This window comes from Ursus americanus, chromosome 3, assembly GCF_024610735.1.
Source record: "Ursus americanus isolate L20-20 chromosome 3, mUrsAme1.1.p, whole genome shotgun sequence".
In the NCBI taxonomy this organism is placed as follows: Eukaryota; Metazoa; Chordata; class Mammalia; order Carnivora; family Ursidae; genus Ursus; species Ursus americanus.
In genome coordinates, this window is record NC_142129.1 from 41,186,779 (window position 1) to 41,211,939 (window position 25,161).

Consider the following 25,161-nt stretch of genomic DNA (forward strand, 5'->3'; position numbering starts at 1 on the left):
CAAAGGCAATAAATCTAAGAGAAGGGACGGTATGCCCCCCCCCATAATTATGTTGTCGTATACATTTTATTGCCACGGTTTCAACACCAACAAGATGCATAGCTTGTTAGGGGTCCCCAAACGGCTCACCTCTAGAGCCCAGATTTGTTTAAAGTGGACTTTTCCATTCCTCTGGTCTGCCTCCTGCCTCCGCGCGTTCATTTAACTTTTTGTGCTTCCTGTTTTACCTTTAATACGATGAATAGTCGGAGTTCCTGCCCACAAGAGACTCAGAACCGGGCTACCGTGGTGACAATTGGAAAAGGAAGTGGAGGCTGATTGGGGGCAACTCGGCTTGCCCCTCGCTGGGCCAATTTTTCCAAAAATGACCCTGTCATGAAATTATTCAAATTCCATTCTAAACTATTAGGATAATTATGAAAAGAAACGATGTTTCCTCTGTGTAGAAATGTAATGGCAAGTTTATAAAAATTGAGGTATAATTCTGTAAGTTTTTGAAAACTAAAACCAGCAAAAAGATCTTCATCATTTGAAGCATATTTTAAGCTCTAGACTAACCATGACATCACCCTCACTCCGATATAAAGTTAAAAACAAACAAAAAACCCTCTTGTCAGAAATCTCCCTTTCTAAGACGGGAAAGGAACCAGTATGTGCCTTACATTCAAGAGGGAAATGTCACTGTTGCATTGAGATGGGGTATGTGTTGGGGCGGCGGCGTGATCTTCAACAACAACGGAGGGTCTGAGTTGTCCAAAAACAGCAAAGAGTAAGGGCTCAAGAATGGAAACTGATCCTTAGGCACACCCAGTTGGCTTAGCCTCTGTTTTTCCTGAGGTTTAATCTGAGAGCCCTCTGCTCTCAGCCGGAGTTAGCTCTAACACCGCAGCCCAGGCACAACTGCAGGGCCAGGGTGTGACCAAGACGGTGGCCTGGAGTGCCCGGTCTGGTGCTGGGGTCTGCCTCTAGCTGGCTGGGCCGATTGGAGAGGAGACGTGCCCCTGCCAAGCCGTACCTGGTGTTTCCCTCTCAAAAGCAAATGGAGATAGGCTACAGGACAGTGTAAACCCCTTCCAGCAATAAAGCCTATGATTTTACGAATTTCCCCAAATATATGCACATCTGCACTTTGTACCTGGAGACTGACAGCAGAATGTGTTTGTTAGTCACCTGCATGCAGCACCTTGTTAGAAACCATTGAACGCATTGGCAAGAGTGGCTTAAATCACAATTCTCCCGGATGTCATCATTTCACTTTCATAAAAGTTCTCAACTTTTGACTTTTTAGCTTTTTTCCCGTAAGTTTATTTCAGGAGGCTGGGGCAGCAGGGTTGCAGGGAAGGGAGAATAGGGCTGGTGGGAAATGGAAGCTGTCTTCTTTTTCTTTTAAATTTTAAGACCCACCAAGAGGCTCCTAATCGCCAGACCGACTGGTTGGAAAGGAGCGCAAATATTTACATGTACAACTTGAGTGTGTGTGTCAGCCTGAGTTTACACGGCTCCGAGTGAAGCGGATTACCCTGCGAATTCGGAGAATTTGAGTTATTCAAGCTGAACAGGGCCAACAGGACGACCCCCATAAGGCCGTGGGAAGTCCTGGTCGCAGCCCAGTTTAAGGAGGCTGAAGAGTCCACGTCTACCGAGCTCAGGCGCTGTAAATCTCGCTCTCTTCCACTGCGCGTCGCGTGGTCCCCGCAGGGTGCCGCGACTCCGGCACCGCGCCCGCCCCAAGCCTTCCCTTCGTGGAGGCCCCACTCTCCGGAGTCCCTTTCAGGAACAGGAACCCAGGGTAAGTGGCGCACTGGTGTGCAGCAGAAGCCGTGGTTCTGAAAGCAGCATCCTTTGCCAAACGCTCGCAGCCCTCCCTTAGCATATCCTTCGCAGGGCTGTGTCTCTCCAGTACGCCTGCCAAGCAGACAGATTTTGGAGCCCAACGAGTGAGGGGACCAGCCCTGGGAGCTGTCCCGCGAATAGGATCAGGCCCGTTAGGTGCTGGGTCTGTGGCGCCGGTTTTCCACTCTACTTAGAGCTTCCCAATTTTCTTTTGGAACTTTGAGCACTGGGAAGAAAAAGAATGGAAGAAGCAGGAACTCCCTCAGGCTACCCCTGGTCTAGATTCCCGCACCGGGCCACTCCCAGAATCCCGCTTCCTAGCCGCTTCAAAAATACCCGCTCCCGACCGCACGCACGTCCTTCCGCCCCGGGACTTGGAGACCAGGCTAGGGGCATCTGCGGCAGCGTGGTGGTGACACTTTTTCCGAACGGGCGCCAGGTTCGCGGCCAGTAGCGGCGCGAGGCGGTGCGGGAACCGCGCCCGGGACGCGCCCTCCCTGCCCAGCCCACGGCCCCGCCCCCGGCGGCGGAATCAGGAAGCGGTGACGTGGGGAGGCGCTGACTGGCTGCGGGCCGCCGGGATAGCTGCCGCCAGCAAATTAAGGCGCAGGGCTGGGAGCGCCCGGGCGCAGTGTCCTCCGCGCCGCGCCGTGCTCCGCACGCCTGCGCTCGCGCTCCGCACGCCTGCGCTCGCGCTCCTTGGCGTCCGCTCCCTCGCAGCGGCGCTCCGCCGGTCGTCACCTTCTTGCAGCTTGGGCTGCTCCGGCTGTTGCCAGCGAGTGGAGGGAGGAAGGACGCAGAGGCGGTGCGGCAAGACCCCTGGGCTTTGCGCGTCCGATGCTCGTCTCCACCTTCCGGCGGCGCAGCCCGTGGTCCTGCGGAGCGCCCCAGTGTTCGCGCACCCGGTTGAGCCCGCTGCTGGTCCCCTCCTGTCCTCTCCGGCTGGTTCGAAGTCTCTGGGGCTGGAGGGCTTTGCGGTGAGGGACAGAGGCCAGTGTGGAGCTCTTGGGAGGTTGGGGCTGACTCATCTGGAGTTCCCGACTCCGCTGAGATTGCACTTGGAAACTTTGCGCTGTGTGTCGGTTTTTGTCTCCCTTGGGGAAGCTGGACGGCAGTTCGGCAGGCCCAGTCCGTGGCCAGGACCGCGCGCTGGGGGCCATGGAGTTCACGGCGTCGCCCAAGCCACAGCTGTCCTCCCGGGCCAACGCCTTCTCCATCGCCGCGCTCATGTCGAGCGGCGGCTCCAAAGAGAAGGAGGCCACCGAGAACACCATCAAACCTCTGGGTAAGTCCGGCTGCCTGATTGTCCGCCGTGGGCAGGGGCGGGGCTGCTCCTCCTCTGTCTGTCCCTCGGTCCCCTGCCTGCGGGAGGCTCGCGAGGGTGGCCTTTCCCTGCTCGAGGCAGCTTCTGATCCTAGGCCAGGGGCCCGACGCTAGGGGTGGGGGATTCTTTCCTTTTCCTCCCAAATTTTCTTTAGGGGCTTCACGGACAGCGGATTTCGCGTCTCCTCTATGCGCTAGCCACTTTCCTTACCCATTCCTCTAGAATCCCCGTCTCAAGTTGTACGTAGGAGAGTGTGTGTAACTTTGTTGGGATAAAAACAGTCAGGGATAAATAATTATTAACCCCTTTTAAGACTCAACAGAATTTACCATACGTGTAACACCAGCGTCTGCATTTGATACCAAGGAGACTAACCGATTCACAAGAAACTAGTTGAATTTTGTTTTTCCTCTGACTTCAACAGATTAAACAGAATCAGCTCCTTAAAGACACTGTCAAGTGCTGTAGAAAAAGCCATTTCTCCCCACATGAACCATTTTCTTCACAGAAGCTCCAGACTTATCAGTGAGACATCGTTTTATAGCTGCCATCATTTTCAGTGGAGGTTGGCAAAAACATTAGCCAGTAACCATTTTCCAAATTCCTCAACTTTTAGCTATACTGTTTATTTAACAACCTTTACCATTTATAGAAGACACTAGGCTCAGAGTAAAGGGAAAATAAGGATTATGTTCCCCGAGCACAAGTGAACTGTGTGGGAAAGAAACTGCTGGACTTGAGTGTTTCAAAGTCCCTTTATAATTGACAGAGAAAGAGGTGTTATCATCACCTCTTGGGTCCTGGGGGAAATAATTGTTCCACATCCTGATCATCTGATGCCCTAAAATGGTGAGAAACATCAAATAGCAAACTTAGGGTAATATTTCTTTTTTAACTCTCCCCAGTGTTTTCTTTCTTTCTCCCTGTCCTTTCTAATACTTGTAACATCTCACATCTGAAACAACAATCCTAGTATGAAAGACAAAGTGTTAGAGATGAAAAATAAGAGGGCCAGGCAGAGAGGAAAGAAAGAGCTAAAATCCAAGCTTTGAGCCAAGGAAAAGGAAACCAGAAGATCTCCAGAAAATATAATGTCAAAAATTCTCCCCTCTAAGGTTTTCACTCCCTTACCCTGGTTCTTCCCACCTGCCCTCCTGCCGAAATCTAAGCCTGCCAAGAAAATATGGAAACAACCAATGAAAGCCTAACTGTTTACATAAATATTAACCATCAATTTCACAGTTATATTTGTGAGACTGCCCGACATTACCCACTCCCATTTAGAGGGCCTCTGAATTCTTTATAAACACCGCCATCACAGTTTGGTAGCTAGCAGGAAAAGAGCACTTGGGGTTAAAATTCCTGTCAGAATTACAGACAGCAGACTGGGAAACATGCCATTTTCACCTCATTTCAGTATTGCTTTCTTTTCTGTTTCTTTTCCTGAGAATATTCACCTTCTATCTAAATTCTAAACTATAAAGCCATCCCCTCTCCCCCACCGCAAACACACACAGTCTGTAAAATGAGCATCCCTCCCCTGGGCTTTTCGAGACAGGCTCTGTAAGAACCAGAAGGCATTTTCGTCCTTTCCACAGGCCAGTGCAACAGAGCACAATAAGCCGAGGACTCCTGCAAGAGAAACACCTAGAGGTTCTGTTACAGAGCGAATGTGGTACTTTGGAACACGAGAGAGATGTTGAAGCAGCTGTGGGGTGGGGACTTGAAAATGTCTCATGCTTGCCCATTTAAACACACTGAATCTATTTAGAAGAACTGCCTTAGACCACTAGAACATTTCTTTAAAAAAATTTTTTTAATTGAGATACAGTCGACATGTAACATTGTGTTAGATCAATTCTGTATCATTTTCTTCCTCCTCTACTTTCCAGCTCTGACGGTCATTAGTCTGGGGCTTAGGGACTTTGCCTGTTTCAGTTGTCAGAAAATAAGAAAATTTCTGAGGCTACTTGTTGATTCCTTATAAAGACATTATATGAATGTGTTTCTGAAAATATTCATTGCAAATAAGATTGTGCCACGGCATACTTCTCTTTCTTGGAATTTGAAAATATAAGGCTGAGATAATTAATTGGGTTATCCTTAATTTAAATGAGTTGGATTATTATTGTAAGAGAAGAAAACGTAAAAAAAAAAATTCCGTTTCCTGCTTGCCTGCCCCCAAGTCAAGGAGAAATATGGGAAATAAAATATGTTATATGATGTACAGCATATATATGTATATACCTACATTTAGAACTTGTTTCAATTCCTTGAGGGCACTCAGAACAGAATTGTTTAGAGATCAGTTTCACATTGCGGATTCAAGTAGTTTCTTTTTTAAGGGATGCAAGATAATTGGGACAATTACAAAAGTCCCCCTGTATTCCATCAAAGTGACTGGTGTAGTCCTAGGCCCTTATCAGCTGTGGAGGAGAATGTTTGGTTCAGAGGCAGTGGTATTCCAGCCTGATGGTGGATGGCGTTCTTCCTACTTTAATACTCTGCTAACCTGGAATTGGGGTTGTTTTCCTTACTTCCAGGACCTTTTTGAGAGAAAAATACACACACTGCCCTCAAGCAATTGTTTCCTGCTGGTTCCCAAAATGGCCTGGGGAGCTCACTTCTGTGATATGTTAGAGCCTTTCATAAGATCTCAGGCTGGGAGGGATATTGTAGAAATGCCCTCATATCGACCAAGCCTAGAAAACGGAGAGCCAGGCAGAGAAGTGAAGTAACTTAATTTTTTTGTTTCAACCACATCCGCACTTTTCTCCACTTCCCCTCCACTTTTCAGTTTTTTCTTATGGAGAGAAGGCTCAGGATGGAAGGGAAAGTTTCTGTCAAAGTAAGGAAGGTCCTGATCTCTTCATTCCCATGGTCTCCCTGGAGAAAAGTCTCTCCTGGTGGTCAGGCAGGACTGGCACCGGATCCTACAAGCGGCAAAGTCTAGAACTTGAGAGGGATGACAACAGGAATAGTTACTTTTCATCTTTATGACCACCTCTTTTCCTTTATCCACTCCTTACATTTTTAGTCCCCGAAGTGGCTTTCATAATAGTAGTAATAAGCTATTAGTTCTAGAACTCACTGGGTTCAGTAAACTATATATATATATTATTGATGGGTTATCACTGCCTTCCTGGAGTTTCTGAACTTAACTTTTCCAAAGTCCAGTCCAGAACCTATTTTAGTAGCGTTGTTCCCCATCCTGTATCTTTGCTTGACAGCGTCAGCTGTCATCCTCCATTCTCTTTGCCTGCAGAACAATTTGTTGAGAAGTCATCGTGTGCCCAGCCCCTGGGCGAACTGACCAGCCTGGATGCTCACGGGGAGTTTGGTGGTGGGGGCAGCAGCAGCAGCCCAGCCTCCTCCTCTCTGTGTACTGAGCCGCTGATCCCCACCACCCCCATCATCCCCAGTGAGGAAATGGCCAAAATTGCCTGCAGCCTGGAGACCAAGGAGCTCTGGGACAAATTCCACGAGCTGGGGACAGAGATGATCATCACCAAGTCGGGCAGGTAGCGGGGGCCTTGCTGTGTGAAGGGTGGGGTGGTGAGAATGGTGCCCTGGGTGGCCCAGGGTGTTCCCAGGCACTGGCTGAAACCCCACGAATCCACAGCACTGAGAGGAAGCTTCGTTTAATGAGGGCTTCTTTCCACTGTCTTGCTTTTGGAAGGAACTGCTGAAGCAGATTGTCTGAGCATCTGCTTTCTCCGAATCTGGCCATGAAAAACCCCACCTCGGCCTTGATGAAAGGGGTTCAGGGACCAGTGATCTTGGGACGCTGCGGTCTGAGAGGGCTTTGGTCTTCGGGGCTGGCTTCTGGAGGGAAGCGGGAACTCATGCTGGGAGTGCAGGGCAGGCTGCTGGCTGCTTGGAGCGAGGCAGATAGCTCCTTCCCTTTATTGGCCTCAATTTGCAAAAGCCGCCAGTTCTCATTAAAAACTGAAATTAAAACCGGTGCAGGATGAAATTTGAAATGACCACACTTTGTGTAGGATGGAGTGCTGGTGCTACGGGCTCCCCGGTGCTGTAGCTGGGCAGGCAGGGGGTGGGGCAGAAGCCCCGGGGTGCAGGCGGCTCCCCAGTCCTGGGGCAGAGACTCTAAAGGTTGGTGGCAGATGGCAGCCCTTGTCACCCCAGCTCTCTGGACTCTGGGAAATACCTGCAGGGTCTCCAGAAACCCGACCCCACCCTAGATTTCTGTGGCTGGGGCGAGTTTTCTCTCCGCAACCCTAGGAGACTGGGCGACTCGGTCCGCTGCAGAAACTTTGGTCTGGGAGCCTAACAGGCTTGATAATAGAAGATAGGATTTTCCCTAATCGCAGACCTTTGGGTATTAGAAAACAAAACAAAACTTTTCACCTAGCAATGAGGACTCCTGCAAAGGTGATACCTAAAATTATCTATGCTTGAGAGAAGGAAGGTCTCCGAATTCACATCTTGGTGGAAACACAAAAGGATTTGGGGGCCAGGTAGGACCTCCCTCTTTAATTCGGTGGGCTCCTTCGGCAGTATGAGCTCTGGCCGATTCTCTTTGTTTCCCTGTGTTAGGAGGATGTTTCCCACCATCCGAGTGTCATTTTCGGGCGTGGATCCTGAGGCCAAGTACATAGTCCTGATGGACATCGTCCCCGTGGACAACAAGAGGTACCGCTACGCCTACCACCGGTCCTCCTGGCTGGTGGCTGGCAAGGCAGACCCGCCGCTGCCAGCCAGGTTTGTGCCTCCAGATTTTTGGGCAGAGCAAAATGCGTCTTAACCCGGAGAGCAGAATGTCTCTGGCTGGTTGCATTTCAAGCAGATGTGTTTTCACAGTGGTGTGCTCTGGTAGAAAGCATTCCAAGTGCAGAGGCTCCAGGATTGACTCTGCAAACTATCTGAGAAAGGCAGAGTTTGCAGGCACAGAATGTTGTCTTTAATTTTATCTTTCTCATAATTCATTTCCACACTTTCCTAATTTCAGTTAGAATATTCCTTAGAAATCCGGACCCATTTCATAGGGCACCCATCATTTCTAGTTGGTTACTTAATACCACACTGAATACACCTAACGCTGAAGCGGTTGCCCTAAAAATCCTTTTTAGAAGAGTGCATTTCAGTAAAGTGGTTGCTTATAGTAAATATTTTTAAATCATATGGTTATATCTGTACACAATTAAAGGTCATTTTGGTGGAATGTGGTTGTTTTTGACCAAAGGACTCAGACATTTTAAGTAGGAAGAGCTCTTTTTTCCCCCTTCTCCATAGTCACTTCAGTAGATGGATGTAATTCAACATCAGGTTAATAGTCTTTTACAGGAAACATTACTCAGTATGTTAGGGCTCATATACGTTTATTTTTGTGCAATTCATTGGTAATAATGTCTTTCAAAAAGGAGAACCCTGTTTAAAAAAATCACATGCTGTTTTTTATTGTGGCTGCTTTCCCCAAATGAGCCTTCTAGGGGAAAAAAAGAGCATGTATTAGTTTATGCAAAAAGTAGCAGCTGAAGTTATAGGAACCTAACTGCATACTTTAATACAAACAAAGGGTATTAGCAGCCTTTACATTTAGGGTTCTAAAACCAAGACTTACTGTTTTTAAGTTGTTTTATGACTATCTAAGTTTTGTAATTGGCTGGAAATTCATTACCAGAATGAAGAATTTATTTACATGTACAGATTGAGGAACTTTGAAGTTATGGCTGGTTCTTTGTAAGTATTGAGTGTGGAGTTTTAGTCAAGACACAGAACCAACACAGACAATTTACACATACTAGTTCAGATGGAATATTAAGCTTACTTAGTCGTTAATCACATTACTGAGCTTACGGTCTGCTAAATACACTGGAGAAGAGATTAAAAGAAGCCTCTCAAGAGTTTTCCATTCCCACAACAGACTAGGAAGGACATCTTCCCAACCCTTACAAATCAGTATATTAAATAACAACAGGGCTAAGAACTTCTTAAAAAAAAATGTTATACCCATTTTTTTAAAATTGAGCAAGATTCACCAGTTTATAGTAGTTTATAATTAGTATTCTTTACTATTTATTGTTAAAGAGCTGATTCACATTACTCTCAAGCTTCCTTCCAAACTTTTCAAAATCTTTTTAGATGAGAGAAAGAAAGAAGAGAGACAAGTATTTTAGCAGATTCCTAACCGTTTTTATAAGCAAATCCTCTCCCCCTCCCCCAAAGTCTTTCCTTTAAGAAGTTAATCGCTCTTATTTAGCATATGTTTTCTTCCTATCAGAAGGTATGGGGAACTGGTGCAGGCCAGCAGGACTTTGGAAATATGACATGCCTTGTTTATGTTACTAATCTGTTCTGGTTGGAGAAGGAAAGCACGTACCAATACACTATCTTAACCGAAGCATGTTTAAGCTATTGCTGGAATTTTAAGTCCTGCGGGACTTGAGAGAGGAGGGGCTTCCTGTATGCTTTTTCATTCATCTTACTTCAGTTTATTTATATTGATATTAGATAAAAATGTTTAGTGTGTTACAGGATAGAAATACGCTAGATAATTTAAGCAAATATTCTTTTTTTTTTTTTTTTTAAAGATTTTATTTATTTGACAGAGACAGACAGACAGCGAGAGAGGGAACACAAGCAGGGGGAGTGGGAGAGGAAGAAGCAGGCTCCCAGCGGAGGAGCCCGATGTGGGGCTCGATCCCAGAACGCTGGGATCACACCCTGAGCCGAAGGCAGACGCTTAACGACTGCGCCACCCAGGCGCCCCTAAGCAAATATTCTTTATTATCATTATTAAAAAATAGCACTATATTTCATAGCTCCATAAGGGAAAGGTGAGGAATACGGGAGGTGATTTTTTTTTTTTTTAAGATTTTATTTATTTGAGAGAGAGAGGCAGAGATAGCAAGAGAGAGCAGGAGCTGGGAGGAGAGGGTTCAGAAGCAGGCTCCCTGCTGAGCAGGGAGCCAATGAGGCTTGAGCCCAATCTTGACCTGAGCAGAAGGCAGATGCTTAACCAACTGAGCCACCCAGGTCCCCCAGAGGTGATCGTTTTTGTATTGATGTGGTTCTTGTTGCAACATTTTATTTCAGACGAAAGTTGTTCCTAATCAGAAGAAATAATACTTGACGATATCATTTGACCTCAACAACGGGCAAGACATTATCTAAAATAATGTTGTGTTTTCATATAGGACATTTCGTTGTCTTTAAAGTAACTGAGAATTTATTAATGTGATTACACATGCTGAGTTGATAAAGAGGGAACATTTCATGAGTTTCTAGGAGTTTAAATATTTTTGGAAACTTTTTTGGCGGAGTAGGTAGGATGTAAAACCATTGCACGTGTGAAGTTCTGGTCTTGGAGGGGTGTACTTGAAATGGCACTATGGTTGTGTCTTCAAGGAATACTTCAATTGAAAGGCATTCTCGAGCACTCCTCCAAAACAAACAGGAAGACAAACACACACCTAAAGCCTTTACAGTTCTATAGGTCTAGTAAGACTTTCTAGTGCCTTTTCTGTGCTTTGCTTCTGGCGGGCTTTAGCACATCAGCATGGGCACCTTGTTCTTAGTCCTCTTTGTGACAAAGCATGACACAGACTTCCTGGGTTTTTTTCCATAAGTATTGCAGAAAAATATTTTGTGACTTTTCCCCCTGACTTTGAACCCAAACCATAATATTTATGTTTAATTAAAGTTATAAGGATCCTATATAAAATTGAGATATAAATAACCTGTTAAATGGATAAAAGGATTTATCCTATTAAATCAGGGATATTTCCCTCTCTTTCATGAGTTCTGTAATCTCCCCTGACTTCAGAAAAGCTTATGTCGAATGGATACCAGGATTAGAATTTACAAAGAGTTGGGCTTTGTGTAATACTTGCTGGTAGAACGGATGGCCTGCATTTAACTGTGAGGAAAAGATTGCCTTGCACATAGCAGCTGATCAATAAATGATAAATACTTGATAAAACATTTTTTCCCATCAGAGGTTTTTCTCCCCCCCATAAGCTGTTTATGAATAAATGCACTGAATAATTTGAGGTTTACCCAGCTTATTTTCACTGTTCTTTAGTGGGCACTTAACTAGATGAAAGTAGTAGTATTTAAGGTAGTGGAAGGAGTAACAGACTGTGGTCTGGGGACTATGAAAAGTTAGCCAGGTTGCTGTATTAAAATTACTTTGTCTTGTATTTGTGAACTTGAAACTGAGTCGTCTTCAAGTGTAAACGGGTGGATTCTCTAGAATTGTTTCCTCTTCAATTCTTTATGCCTTCCTTGCTTTTTAGCAGTATTTATACTAGGAACTCATTATACAATTAGTAGAAACTAGTCTCTCTCTTGAAAATACCTACAACAGTAGTAAAATTCTGTATTTTACTGAAGCAGGCCAATAGTTGATTAGAAAAATGGAAAAATTTTTTAATTTTTAAAATTAATTTTTAATTTTAAATTTTAAAATTAAAAATGGCTTGCTGAGCAGACAATAGAAAATTTACTAGATCATTGGTACATGAGGAACACATATTTAGATGTTTTAGAGTTATTTTGATACTGTTATATTATTAAATTTGAGATTATCTGGGGCAAATAAAACTCACCATTTATATGAGGTTTTTGTGTTCCTTTAGAATCAGAATATTTTACAACTCCCAGAGAACAGATTTTTAAAGATGTCTCAGTAACATTCTCTCCTAATTTTCCTAGGCTGTATGTGCACCCAGACTCCCCTTTCACTGGTGAGCAGCTCCTCAAGCAGATGGTGTCCTTTGAGAAGGTGAAACTCACCAACAATGAACTGGATCAGCATGGCCATGTAAGTACAGTGCCCTGGGTTACGTGGATTCCCTGGGATGGAATGGAGAAGTCCCTCAGAACTTCCTCGGTCTCAGTCTCTGCTTCCCGCCCCCTCCCCATCCCATCTTCCATCTCTCAGTCATTCTGTGAGAACATTCACGTGCTGTTCCTCGAACCCCGACTGCTCTTCTCAAGAGGTCACTTACAGGGGTGCTGTATGCCATTTCTGTGCAAGAGGGTCTGGAACCTTCGGCACTGTGAATTTCCTGACTGCAACTACTTTACTACCTGCACCAGCTACACAAAGGGAACGGGCATTCTGGAGGCTATGATAGTTCCTGGGTTAAACATCTGATTTCTGTCCGTGGTATATTAGGTACCCCAGTGTAAAGGAAATGGGGCTGACATCTCCTCTGGGGATTTCCCCAAGTGTGTTTTGTAGAGCTTGTTCATGTGAGACACGGTAGAACAAAAGGGTTTTGTGTCCAAATAAATTTGGGGAAGTGCTCTTTACTCATTATGTACCCCTATTGTAGGGAGTCTTATGAATATTAAAGCACAGAGAAATCTTGAAATTAAAAACAAAGCAATATGATTTTGTGTCGTAAGGAGTTCATCAAAATATGGAAAAAGAGAAATTGGAATTCTGAGTCCATATCAATAATTAACAGCATAAATAGCCATTGACACAGGCCTTTACACATTTGATAAGTCTGCTTTGTAAGGAACAATGATGTTATTCCATGCTCTAAAAGATTTATATAAAAATTGTTTTAGATTTTATGCTAAGAAAACTTTAGACTTGCATACTTCTTTTTGATAAGGAGAGGACTGTTTCTTTGTTTTTTTGCCGCCATTTGCCAGAAATCACATTGGCACTTCATTGGTTGCTTCCCTTGGCTTAGATATTTTGATATAATTATTCTCTCTCTTACCCCTTAATTAAAACTCTTGTTACTCAAGGTTTTAGTTTTTATTGGATCTATGTAATATAGAAGGTCAGAACATTTCTCAAAAAGGATGGCTATAAGTAGATGTGAATTAGAGAGTTCTAGCCAATGGTTTCAAATGGTTTGATTGAAACTGGAACCAAATAAATCACTTTAGGCGTTGCCACCACCCATTTGCCCGCAAGAGGCCTTGTTTATCATGACCAAATCAGAGTAACCAGGTTAACTCACGATTCTGCTAGTGGTACTGTTGCGATGTTGCAAATAGGTTAATAGGTTTCTGTTATTTTATGTATTGGAAAAGATAATTGACTTTTAAGAATGTTGGGATAATTGTCTTTTACTGCTTTTTTAAAAAGACGTTTTCATTGATAGATTTTTTTTTTTTAGGTTAAAAATGATGAAGTATCTGGGAGACATTTTCTGCAGGCCAGATCATTCTTAATGTCATATTAAATTAATTCATATTAAATTCATATGAATTATAATTCATATTATGATTCATATTAAAATTTCTTGACTCCATTGAAATCTTTGCAGGGAGAAACAAAATTTTTTATGGTTGTGGTATTTTCCGTATGTGAAGCTTTTACTTATTTATTTTTAATTTTATTATTATTTTTTAAAACGTTGAAGAAAGTCCTGGAATAGTTGTTGTTGTGGTTGTTGTTTTTTAAGATTTTATTTATTTGAGAGAGAGAGAGCAAGAGAGCACAAGCAGGTGGAGCAGCAGAGGGAGAGGGAGAAGCAGGCTCCCCGCTGAGCAGGGAACCCGACACAGGGTTCTGTCTGAGGAGCCTGAGATCATGACCTTAGCCGAAGGCAGATGCCTTTTTAAAAAAAATTTTTTTTATTATGTTATGTTAGTCACCATACAGTACATCATTAGTTTTTGATGTAGTGTTCCATGATTCATTGTTTGCACATAACACCTAGTGCTCCATGCAATACATGCCCTCCTTAATACCCATCACCAGGCTAGCCCATCCCCCTACCCCCCTCCCCTCTGAAACCCTCAGTTTGTTTCCCAAGTCCATAGTCTCTCATGGTTCATTCCGCCTTCTGTTTACCCCCCCTTCATTCTTCCCTTTCTTCTCCTGATCTCCCTGCTATGCTTAATGAACTGAACCACCCAGATGCCCTTACGTGAAGCTTTTAGAAGCACTATTTAGGTCTTTCCAGAAAGACTTGAGAATTCATTTTGAGCTCAGCTGTCCAGAATTAATATGTTTTCCTTTTAATATCAACTTCATGGGTAGAAATAGAAGCAAGCTGTATTTTAGGAGCTCTGACTTCTCATCTGGTTATGCAGGATTAGACCTTGACAAATTATTTAGTCTTAGGTGGTTGTTAATATCCATTTTAGCTTTAATATAACCTTTTGTCACCATAAATAATGTGTTCTGAAAACTACAAGGAAAGATTTTTAGATCCTGTGTCGTTCAGCCAAGTTCTTTGAATTAGTTCTGGAGAAGCTCTTCTTATGGATGCATTTTTCATTTTATAACAAGAAAATTTTTTACTTCAGGGAATTTATTTATTCAGTGAAGCAAAGTTGACATTTCTATTAGTGTTCCTTAGCCCCATGAGGTCTTGAGCAGAGAGTCAAGGGGGCTGAGATTCCGTCTGAGGTTTGAGTTTCTTTGGCACCCTTTCCCGAAGGAAATTGACCTTGAGATGGTGTAAGTAGGGGAGAGGGGACATTATGTAAAGCTTAGGGCTTTTTCCATTGTGTGTGTATATGTGTGTGTATGTGTGAAAATTCTTTCTAACTTGTTAGTACCACATATAATGAATGCTCAGGTTTTTTCTTATCTCAGTGTTAGAAGTTTACTTTTGTCACTTTGAGTTTATTCCAGTTTTATGAGTGACCATAAATATTTTGAACTCCTTGAAATAAACACATTATATAAAGAGATGATTTTTTTTTTTTTTAAGTCTACTTCAACTCATTTGAAGCTCTCATTTGTTTTAGTTATTCCTCTTCAGGTTTGGGACCATAAAAGGATGGCGTGTTCAAAATTCAATGCCAGTTAATGCCCTGTAACTTTAAGTTGGCTTACATCTCAGCACAGGGAGAGACTGATTCTATATTAGTCATCCCACAGTGACTAGTATTTAACTCTGTTAAAGTCAACCAGCAAAAATGCTCATCGACCACACCCATGTTAGCCAAGAAAACAGGGGAGCCGTTAGTTGCAACGACACTGCATGCCATTGACCCTGCTCCTGCCACAGGATGTATCACATGCCTCCCCTGAGAGCCAGGCTCTCTGCTAGGCCCTTGGGATGAAGGGCATATAGCGTCGGCACTGTTATCCCAGGAAGGACATACCCAGTTTTACTAGTTTAGGTAGCTGTCTGAGTGGCAGAGGGGAAGATATGGAAAAATTTTGTATCTAAAAGTGAATTTTGTTGCTCAGATTTCATAATGGCAAATCATTATATTTTATTGAAAAGATACAGAAAAATACTGCCTTGTTAACAACCATAGTAGGCTCATTATTTCTAAGTATTGGGCAACTTTTACTAGCTATAGAACGGAAGATGGTTATCACTGTCATTCACGTTTGGTTTATAACTGGAAGCCAGGAATTGATGTAATAATAACAGTAATATAACGTTATATTTTATATATACAATAACAACAAATAATAATAATGTTCATGTTTACTGAGCACTTCCTATTTGCTCTGTAATTTATAACTGGAAGCCAGGAATTGATGTAATAATAACAGTAATATAACGTTATATTTTATATATACAATAACAACAAATAATAATAATGTTCATGTTTACTGAGCACTTCCTATTTGCTCTGTAATTTTTAAGGGCTACATCATCTAATCCTCCCTACAACTCTGTGAGGTATGTTTTTGCATTGGAGAAAGCAAGGTTGGAGAGGTGAGATCGGTTGGCTCAAAATAAAGGAGCTAGAAAGTAACGGGTTTAGCACTCTGAGGTCTAATACCACACAGCCTTTCTTAATTCTTTGTGTCTCCCCCAACCATAAATAGCAATCTGTCCTCCCAGAATACATAAGTTCTTACTTTAGAAAATTTAGACTGTACATCCTTTGGTCTAACCAGACTAGCAAAAAATATTTTAAAGACTTGATTAAAAAAAAAAAATCGACATCCTTCAGATGACTTTCCCCCCATCATTTTAAAGATTTTTTTTTTAATTTGAGAGAGAGAGAGAGAGTGCACAGGGGCGGGGGCAGAGGGAGAGGGAGAAGCAGACTCCGGGCTGAGCTGAGCAGGGAGCCCGACATGGGGCTCCATCCCAGGCACCTCCTCCCCCCATCATTTTAGAAAGGACCCTTGAAACAACCTGTATTGTGTACAGTTGTTTTGATAAAATGTGATTTCACAGCTATGACTCTGCAGCACATTATGAAAAGGATGAATGGAAAGGGTATATCCTGATCTTAAAGCTTGAATTTGAAGCTGAGATCTTATGGCTCTTTCTTTGCCTCATTGCACTTTGGCCTGTTTAGCAATATAAATACTTAAAATTCAGTACTTCCCATCTCTTCATCATAGATCATTTTGAACTCAATGCACAAGTACCAGCCGCGGGTGCACATCATTAAGAAGAAAGACCACACAGCCTCATTGCTCAATCTGAAGTCTGAAGAATTCAGAACATTCATCTTCCCAGAGACCGTTTTCACAGCAGTCACTGCCTACCAGAATCAGCTGGTAAGTTCAGCATTCACCATTCGTTTCCTACATAAGGGAAAGATTTGGGAGCTGCTTTCATTTTCTTGGCGAGAAGGGCTATCCCAGTACTCCAAACTGAGGTTTACTCTGGCGAGTGCTCTTGAGTATCAGCCCCAGCACCTCCAAGCGTGTTGAGTGACCATGACTCAAGGTTATCGAGGTCTGTGTTATACCATCTTTTCTAGAGTCTTTATACCCTTGGTCAGGTTGTTCATTGCCCACTCTCCCACCCAGACCTGTCCCATCTGACTTCTCAAATTTTCTTCTTGAGCAAATCACCTGCTTCCTTTTTCTCATTCTAGTAGAGACTCTTGACGAATATACCCATACACTCACTGCTCCACAAAACCTACAGGTTCAGTTTTTCTGCTACATTAACACACGTATTCCAGCCAACCACACGAACTATCGATACTTCCGAAATTTTGGCCAGCTTATTCAGCTGTGATTTAAGGTAATTCTAGTAAGAGGATTTTAAATGTCTCTTTAGATAACAAACTGTAGCATGTAAGCAGTGTATATTTAATTAACTTCAAGATCACTAATTTATAATATTGAGTTTTATAGTTTCTACTCTTTGTTACAGATCACATTTCAAGTTTATGCATTTCTTCATCCATAAGTTTCAGTCCAACTCAGTAAATAACTATCAACGTCTTACTGAGGGCTGGATGCTGGTAGATACTTCCCCATATATTTTCTTCTTTCCCGGTCAGCATAACCTTGAACGCTGGGGGTAACAAGAACATTCTGTCGTGAGGAAGCTGAAGCTAAGAGAAGATAGTAACTTTTCACGGTCAGGAAGGACCAGAAATAGAACTCCTCTGATACACTTCAGTAAAAGGAACTCATTCAGTTTACTTGACAAATTTGGTTGTTTGTGGCCTCTCTAGGTCTTTGTAGCTTGCTTTTATTTGGTCCCTTTTAAGGTAGCCAGGACTGTTGCCCTCCTCTTGTTTTGCCGTTGTTATATTTTGGGTTCTGAATGAGTAATTGTAAGGTGATGTCTGATAGATGGTTCAGAGGCCAGAGTGGGATAGGTCAGCCAGAGGAGATATGGTGTTGTGTGTCTCGCGAAAAGTAAGAAGGTGAAGCTGACAGCCTAGGTAACCCTACACAAATGAGGAAATGGGAGCACAGGGAAAGGATATGAGCAGAAGGTAGGAGTGGATGTGTGTCTGTAAGGCATAAGCGCCTATAATTTCTGTATGACTTGGAGTAGATTTTACTTCACCACTGTGGCTGCCATTTTCCTTACCTGTTAACTGGAGCTAAGAACTGCCCAGAACATCTTGGGAATTCCTGTGAGGATCAGATGTGGTGCTGTGTAAACATGTCTTTGGAAACTGTCAGGCACCCTATAAATAAGGCATATGGCTACTATCGGACTGTCTCTGGAGTGTTCAAAGAGGATCTGTCACTTTTTTGGATTTTAAAATGTTAGTGGCACATTTTTTAAATGAGATAAATGAAGGCACAAATGTTATCATACTAATCATCTTAAAGTAAAAGCAAAGTATTAAAACTTTTTGGTTACCTCTAAGGTTACAACACAAGAGTAGAAACTTCCAGAGAATGCCCAAGCTAAAAAGTTGGGTGTAGATTGAAGTCTACAGGGGTGTAAAACCCTAATATTGTTTCACTGAGAATCTGAAACATATCCCAGTTTTTATCTGAGGACACATGTAACACAGATATAGATTCAGAGAACATTCCTGAAACATTTGTTTTACACGAATTGAATTTATAGCTTTTATACTATAAGACATTAGATTTGCACTTCTGCAAGAAGTCTGTTGATGTTTGAGAATAAACCAAACTTGTCATGTGAAAATTTCATTGCTTTTATCAGAATTCTCTATAAAGAAAACCATAGAATATAAAGAATAGGTAAATTGGTTTTTTTAGTGAAAATTACAGATTGAAGAAAATTGAAGGAAAGTTTCTAAGAATTAGAAACTCAGATTTAGTTTAATAGGTGAAGGAGCAATCCTGAATAAATGTTGGCAGGACCTCTCAGATTATGGTACATTGGAATAGGAGGTTTTATCTACATAATTGTAATAATAGCTAATATTTGGGTACTTACTATGTGCTGGGTACCATTTAAAGTGCATTGTCTTATTTAATCTTCACAAGGATATTATGAAATAGGAACAAACAGTATTTGTATGTTGCATTTACAGCTGGGAAAATTGAGGCATGGGGTTAAATAACTCATCCAAGGTGACCTTGCTGGACCTCGCCTGCCCTGTTTCTCTGTATATGTACTTTTCTCCTTCCCTGAATCATTTGAAACTAAGTAACATACATCATGATACTTTACCTGTTAATACTTCTACAAGTATATGCTGACAATAAGAATATCACTTTTGTAAGCACAATGTCTTTTTCACTGCTAAAAAATTAATAAGTTATTCCTTAATATCTTCTAAAATTCAGTTCATATTAACATTTCCAGGAGGGACCAACAAATGTTTTTTATAACCTTTCATTTCCCCCTTTTGAACTAGGATCCAACTAATAGTCATGGCCTGGGTTTATTACTTTTAATTGAGAAAAGATCTCTCTAGATTTTTTCTCAGTATCTCATTTAATTCTGACACTACTCTCCTGAAGAAGGCCCCAGAAGCCGCATTTTGTAGATGAAAAGGCAGGTTCAGAGTGGTTAATACATTTTCCCAAGGTAACGAATCTGGTAAGTGACAGAACCGTCTTCTGGGTCTTAAAGCCTCCTTTGATGACCTAACTAGACTGCAGGCCCACGGAAGTGACCACTGACAGTGTCAAGGTTTAGAAAATGAATTTGAAAATGTTGCTAAATTAAAACAGACTAAGGTACTAATAAACACACATCCTAACATAAGTTGTTCTTCTTGCAAACATTTATTTCTAATTGAGATTATAAATGGGCTCAAAATCTAGTTACCAGTTCCTAGCTCTCATTCACTGCATCATTAAGTATGAAGATTAATAGGATTAGTATATCATTTCATTGCTAAATAACCTACAATAGAAGTGATTAGATTCAGAACTAATTTTTCTCAATAGATCCTGCTATGTCTGAGTTTATTTCTTTACATCCACCTTTAAACCATAATTTCCATGCCATGTATATATTTAAATTCAGGTAATAAAGATTTCCTTTGGTATACTGAAAAGCCAGCTTTGCAAATGGTTTAAAATCTCATAAGACCAATGAAAATTCACATTCAATAAACATATGTGGGATGAATAAATCAAATTGGGGGCTAGTATTTTCATTAGTCTTAAGCAATTTTCTAAACTTACCCTTGATTCTTTCTCAAGCCTCCCCACATATACCACTTTTTCACAGCTGTACCCATGCTTGTGTACTATTTTCCTATACCAGATATATAATAAAATAAATGTATAGGAAATAAACATGTACTTAGCGTAAGTATTAGAATTTTTCCATGCACAAAGAACAGAAAGAAAAGAGAGGAAGATTTAAAAGTTCACATCTAGGATCACCTTCATATCTCTTAAACTTTGGACAGGACTGTTGTTTTTATATCTATTAAAAGCGAAATCAGTTTCCAACAGAATCTGTGAAAAAGCTTTTCATTTATTGTGGCTGGTAGTTTTATTTGTAAGTAATGAAAATGGGGCATATTTTGCTATTTTTTCTCTTTTTTTTTTGCAAGGGAATGATTGCATTTCTTTACATTATTAGATAAAACCTAAATACATTACACTTTCAACAAACTATTTTATAATTTAAAATTTAAAGGTCATACATTGTTTTTGAGCAGGCAGACTATTGCTGTAGAGTTGAAGTGTAGGTCAGGTTTCATTTTTAAATGCCTTTGGACAGATCTTTTCCTGATAATTGGAGAAATGGTCTCTGAGGGCCAATTTCACCTTGTGGCTGGGAACCACAGCTGGATTCAGAGTCCAGTGATATCACTGGGAATAATAACCACCGGGAAAGGTCCCCTTCTCCTCAGTGCAGCTGGAAGTGTCAAAATTTGCTCTCTAGTTTTGCACACATTTGTTATCTGTAGATAAAGGAGATGTTAAGAGTGAAGTCCTATATTATTGAGATAACAGGTGAAAAAACAGTGGCGTGTTCTGGCCTGAATTAGTCTGTGATTTGCATATACGCAGCACACACAAAACTGCGGGATTTCATAAGCATGCAAGCTGCCCTATAACGCTTTTTCCTCACAAAAAACATTGCTGCTTTTAAATTTTGCCTTTGAGTTATAAGCTGTACTTGTAGTTTCGTGTTTTTTATTTTTTAACATATTGGCTATTTGGGGATCTTTTGCAGTATCCCCGTTGACATGGATGAAATCGTTTGACAGCGTTACACATAGTGGCAGGGATTCTGTAGTAGGGAACAAATGAAATGAAGTCCAGCCGAGATCACTGTTACTTGGGTCCTTTCTCTCATCAATGCACAGATGTATAACTTTTTTAGTTCTCCCAAATAGCATAAAGGGATATGAAACTGTATCTTTAGAAATGAATTTCTTTCTATGTTACTACTAGTTTTTATTGAAATATCCATGGAATAAAATCTATGATTGTATGATTACCTGATTACCAGAATGTTAAAATTTTGCTGTTTAAAAATTATTTTAAAGTTAGAAGACAAAATAAAATGCTATTTAGGTAAATTCAGGAAGAGTTTTGCTAGTCTATAACTGGTAAAAAGATGAAATCCCATTTCTGATTGCTTGTCCTTGAAGCAAATTTCAACAAACATTTCTGGGGTTCTTATGGTTGACACCCCAGTAAACCCAGAGACTAGTGATGGCACAGTGAACGCAGCGGGTACATTAAGAAGTTTAACTCACAGTCCTTGTGCTGCTAATCAGTACTCCATTAAACCTGTTTGAAATTGTAGTGTTACTCCAGGCCCCCCCTACAATTTTAGTAATAAGGCATGCATTCAGCTTTTTTCCCTTTAACTTCCAAAAGCAGTTATTTTCCCTGGAATTAGATAAAATGGTCTATAGAGAAAGTAAATACCTGTTACTGTCTTAAACTCCATTTCTAATTAGCACACTGAAGTCAAATCATTGCTGTAACTAATTGGTGAATCTAGGTGTATGAGAGTACCTCATTCTATTCTCGAACCTTTCCTATAGTTTAAAATTATATCAGAATGTGAAGAAAAAGAAAAAAGTTACCAGTGATCTGCCTGGGTATTATGAAAGAGAGACTAATAAGATTTTAGAAATAGAAAATTCTAATAATGAGAGAAAATTCCAAAGAAATCTGAACACTTGTTGAATGTAATTCACTTCTCAGAGTTGTGGCAGTAATATTAGATCTGGTGACATACCGCTTGAATAACACACATGCTAAGAGTATTTATTCTCTATGACAGTTGTCATGTTCTGAGCCAATAGTCTTTTACCTTTTGGAAATAATGAAGAAAAGCACATACAATTTTCAAAATCCTTTACAGGGACAAAGCAGATCAAAAGTCCTTTCATCATGACAGCAGAGAGAGAATACTCTGTATTCTTTTAGTGTGTGAAGACTCCAGCAAAGCTTCATACGGTTCACATCTTAGAGGAATGGGTGTTAAAGGACTTCTTTCAAAATTACGTTTTCCATCAGATATCTGCCACTGTCTCCGTGAAATGTTGTCTACTCACTTTTAAATTTTATTAATTAGCTCATAGGAATTGACTTCAAAGATGACTTGACTTTATTGTTCCGTCTCACAGTTTCCGTTTGAAATTTTCATCTGGGTTTGGTTCACCCTTAAGTCACTAACACTGCAGTGGGCGTGCTGTCACCCCCCCCCCCTTTCAGTAGCATGTAAATCACCTTCAGTTCTGGTAAGCTACGTGTCCCTCTGCTTGTGCCTTGCCGTTTGAAGCTCCATTAGGGCAGGGCCCACGTGTTCTTTATCTTTGCACCATCCAACACTTAGCATAGTGCATGATAAGTCATCAGTCCTCATTAAATATCTGTGGATGCATTAATTTGAAAGCATTTTCATGAACTATAAAGCGCTTTAGAAACATAAGGCATTTTAACTTCTAATTATACAATAGAAAGGGACGCAGCTCCTGTTTGAGGATTTAAAACTCTGGTTGGTGTTTTATAGTCATAGAACATACTATAATTGCTCGTGCTTTAGAAGATGCTTACAGTTTACATGAAACAAATAAAAGTTTTCTCCTGCGTCCTGAAAATGGACCTGCAAAACTAAATCATAGTCTGAAAGATGACTGAAACAGACTTCACCCTTGAGAAATCCATGGCTATCAAAGTGGTGGCAGTGGGTTCTCTGCAAACTCTGGATGGCCACAGTTAGAGGCCACCTCAGAGGTTCCTGTGTATTTCTTTATATGCAAATTAAATTAGCTGTTGTTATTCACTAAGAACAGTTTTCTTCCTCCCTTCCTTGTTTACCATGTTCATTAACTAAGCTGAAAAGGAAATTAGTAAAAAAAATTTTTTTTTTGGCTGCACTGGAGTGAAAAGGCTAACAGTGAGCATTTGTGAGACACTGTCATGCACTCTTAAAAATGAATACTATCAAATAATCAATCTTAGAACTGGCCGACGTTCATGACAGAGAAGGGCAGTCTCCGGATAGGATAGTGTGGGAAGTTCTATTTTAAGTGAGGTAAGTAGCTTTTTTGCAGCTTGTACCATTGGTTAGCTCATATTTAGAAAATTCAAAAAGGGAAATAATGCCTTTCTTTTGTAATGAAAAAGGCAATTCTTTAGGTGTTAATGATTTAAAATGAGTAGCAGATACACTCTGATCAGAGAAAAAGTTGTGTTTTGGTGAAAGAGTATTTCAGGCTATCTCTTTTGATTGTGTTTAGTGCTTATGAGGAGGACATGCCTTAACCTATAACTTTTTCTCCAGATTAAGACTGTTTTGTGCATCTCTCTCTAAAGATTAATGTGGGTTCTTGTTCTGATACCAGTGGGCTATGACTCTCTTTAAAGGTGTCTATGGTTCTAAATCAGAGAGTGATTACCTGTGTCTTGGTCCTCCTGGGTTCTTTTTGGCTCTAATCAGGAATTTTACAAGTTGAGTATCTTTTAATCGGTGTTAATTTTTTTTGCTTCACAACCTAATGTCTGTGTCTTTGGAGGCACAGTGCATATGATTTAATGGATCTTTTTACATTAATATTAATACTGTGGGAATTATGACTAGCACATTTTAGATACTTAATACTTCAGACTGATTCTTATTAGGGAATATTTTCTTTTATATAAGCACAGAGTCTATAAATAGCATTGTATGGGAGGATAACAAAAGACTGGTTGATTCTAATTTAGTCAGATGGAAAGGGGAGCAGGGGTAAATTTCTATTCTGAAAGCTTTGTATCATGTATTTCTGTCACGTATTTCAACACAGTATTGGATGTGAAGCTGTTACTGGCCGTTTTATCTTTTTCTCCATTATGTTACATATATGTGTGCATAGGAGTCACAAATGATGCCGCCAAGTTAGCAGGAGGCTACATTTTTGTTTGTATTCCCCATTACCCACCAATGCTGGCCTGATAGACAGCTCTCCCTTTCCCCGGGCGAGCCCTAGCCTTTCACTGCTCTCTTAAATTCTTCACCATGCAGCCACACTGTTCACAAAAGTCCCCTTCCCTCATTGTCTCTATCCGTTGACCTTCAGGCTGTTTTCTAGGACCAGCCAGTCCTCAAATCCCTCACCTCTGAGGCCCTCCCTGACCAACTGTCCCACCCAGCTGTGAATCACCCCTCCTGTGAACTTCTCTCTCACTTTCCACCCTTCTCATGATCCTGAGAAACATTAAGTATTCTTGCAGCGGTGTGGAAAATGAACAGACTCTTTATTTCTGATTTTACTTCCTTGACCTCGAAAATGATATTGTTCTGTTACCCATTCATTCCTTTGCAGATAACCAAGCTGAAAATAGATAGCAACCCTTTTGCCAAAGGATTCCGGGACTCCTCCAGGCTCACTGACATTGAGAGGTAATGAGAATTTTGTTTACTTTTTTGTCCAGATAAGATAAAGAGAAGAGTGAGTTTGTAAGAACACACTCCTTTCAACGCCAAAGTGCCATAACCTTACTGTAGCTAGTCTCCGATCCCCAGCCCACCTTCCCTTCCACCGAGAAGCCCTGTAGACACGCAGCTGCTTAAGCCCTGAAAGCTGCTGCACCTGCGTCTGTTCTGTGCTGTTTCCGAGGAAGTGGTTTCTTTGGTCAGGACATTGACTCAACTGTAAAAAATAGGGTTTCTTCCTTATCAAAGACTCCATCCTTTTGATGATATTAAGCTTCATCTCTTGAGTGGCTGGGGAGAAATTTCTCTGCAGAGAAATGGAATCTTGATAGCCCTTGCCTTCTGAAGTGGACATCTTTGCTGGCATGAAGAATAGGAGTAGTTTGGAACTTTGAAGCAAGGAGATGTCATTTAATTCAAGGCATGTGTTTTATGTGTGATGGAGTCTCTCCTTTTATTTAATAGGAGAGACATCAGGTCTCGGGACCTTTAAGAAGACAAGTGACAATCATGTGCCTGTAACTTACTCCACTTTTTACTTGATTAAAATGGTTTACACAATGT

The 25,161-nt window shown here is 41.3% G+C and overlaps 1 protein-coding gene across 1 annotated transcript in view; it reads left to right on the forward strand.

The window, feature by feature from the left end:
- The first annotated feature begins 2,501 nt into the window (after positions 1-2,501).
- The window catches only part of TBX20 (T-box transcription factor 20), a 51,936-nt gene continuing 29,276 nt past the window's right edge, over positions 2,502-25,161 (forward strand). The window contains exons 1-6 of the mRNA XM_045793642.2: positions 2,502-3,118; positions 6,423-6,678; positions 7,715-7,879; positions 11,834-11,942; positions 16,419-16,577; positions 24,488-24,564. Coding sequence (XP_045649598.1) covers positions 2,992-3,118; positions 6,423-6,678; positions 7,715-7,879; positions 11,834-11,942; positions 16,419-16,577; positions 24,488-24,564 — 893 coding nt within the window. The 5' untranslated portion in view covers positions 2,502-2,991. The remainder of the gene's footprint in view (positions 3,119-6,422; positions 6,679-7,714; positions 7,880-11,833; positions 11,943-16,418; positions 16,578-24,487; positions 24,565-25,161) is intronic.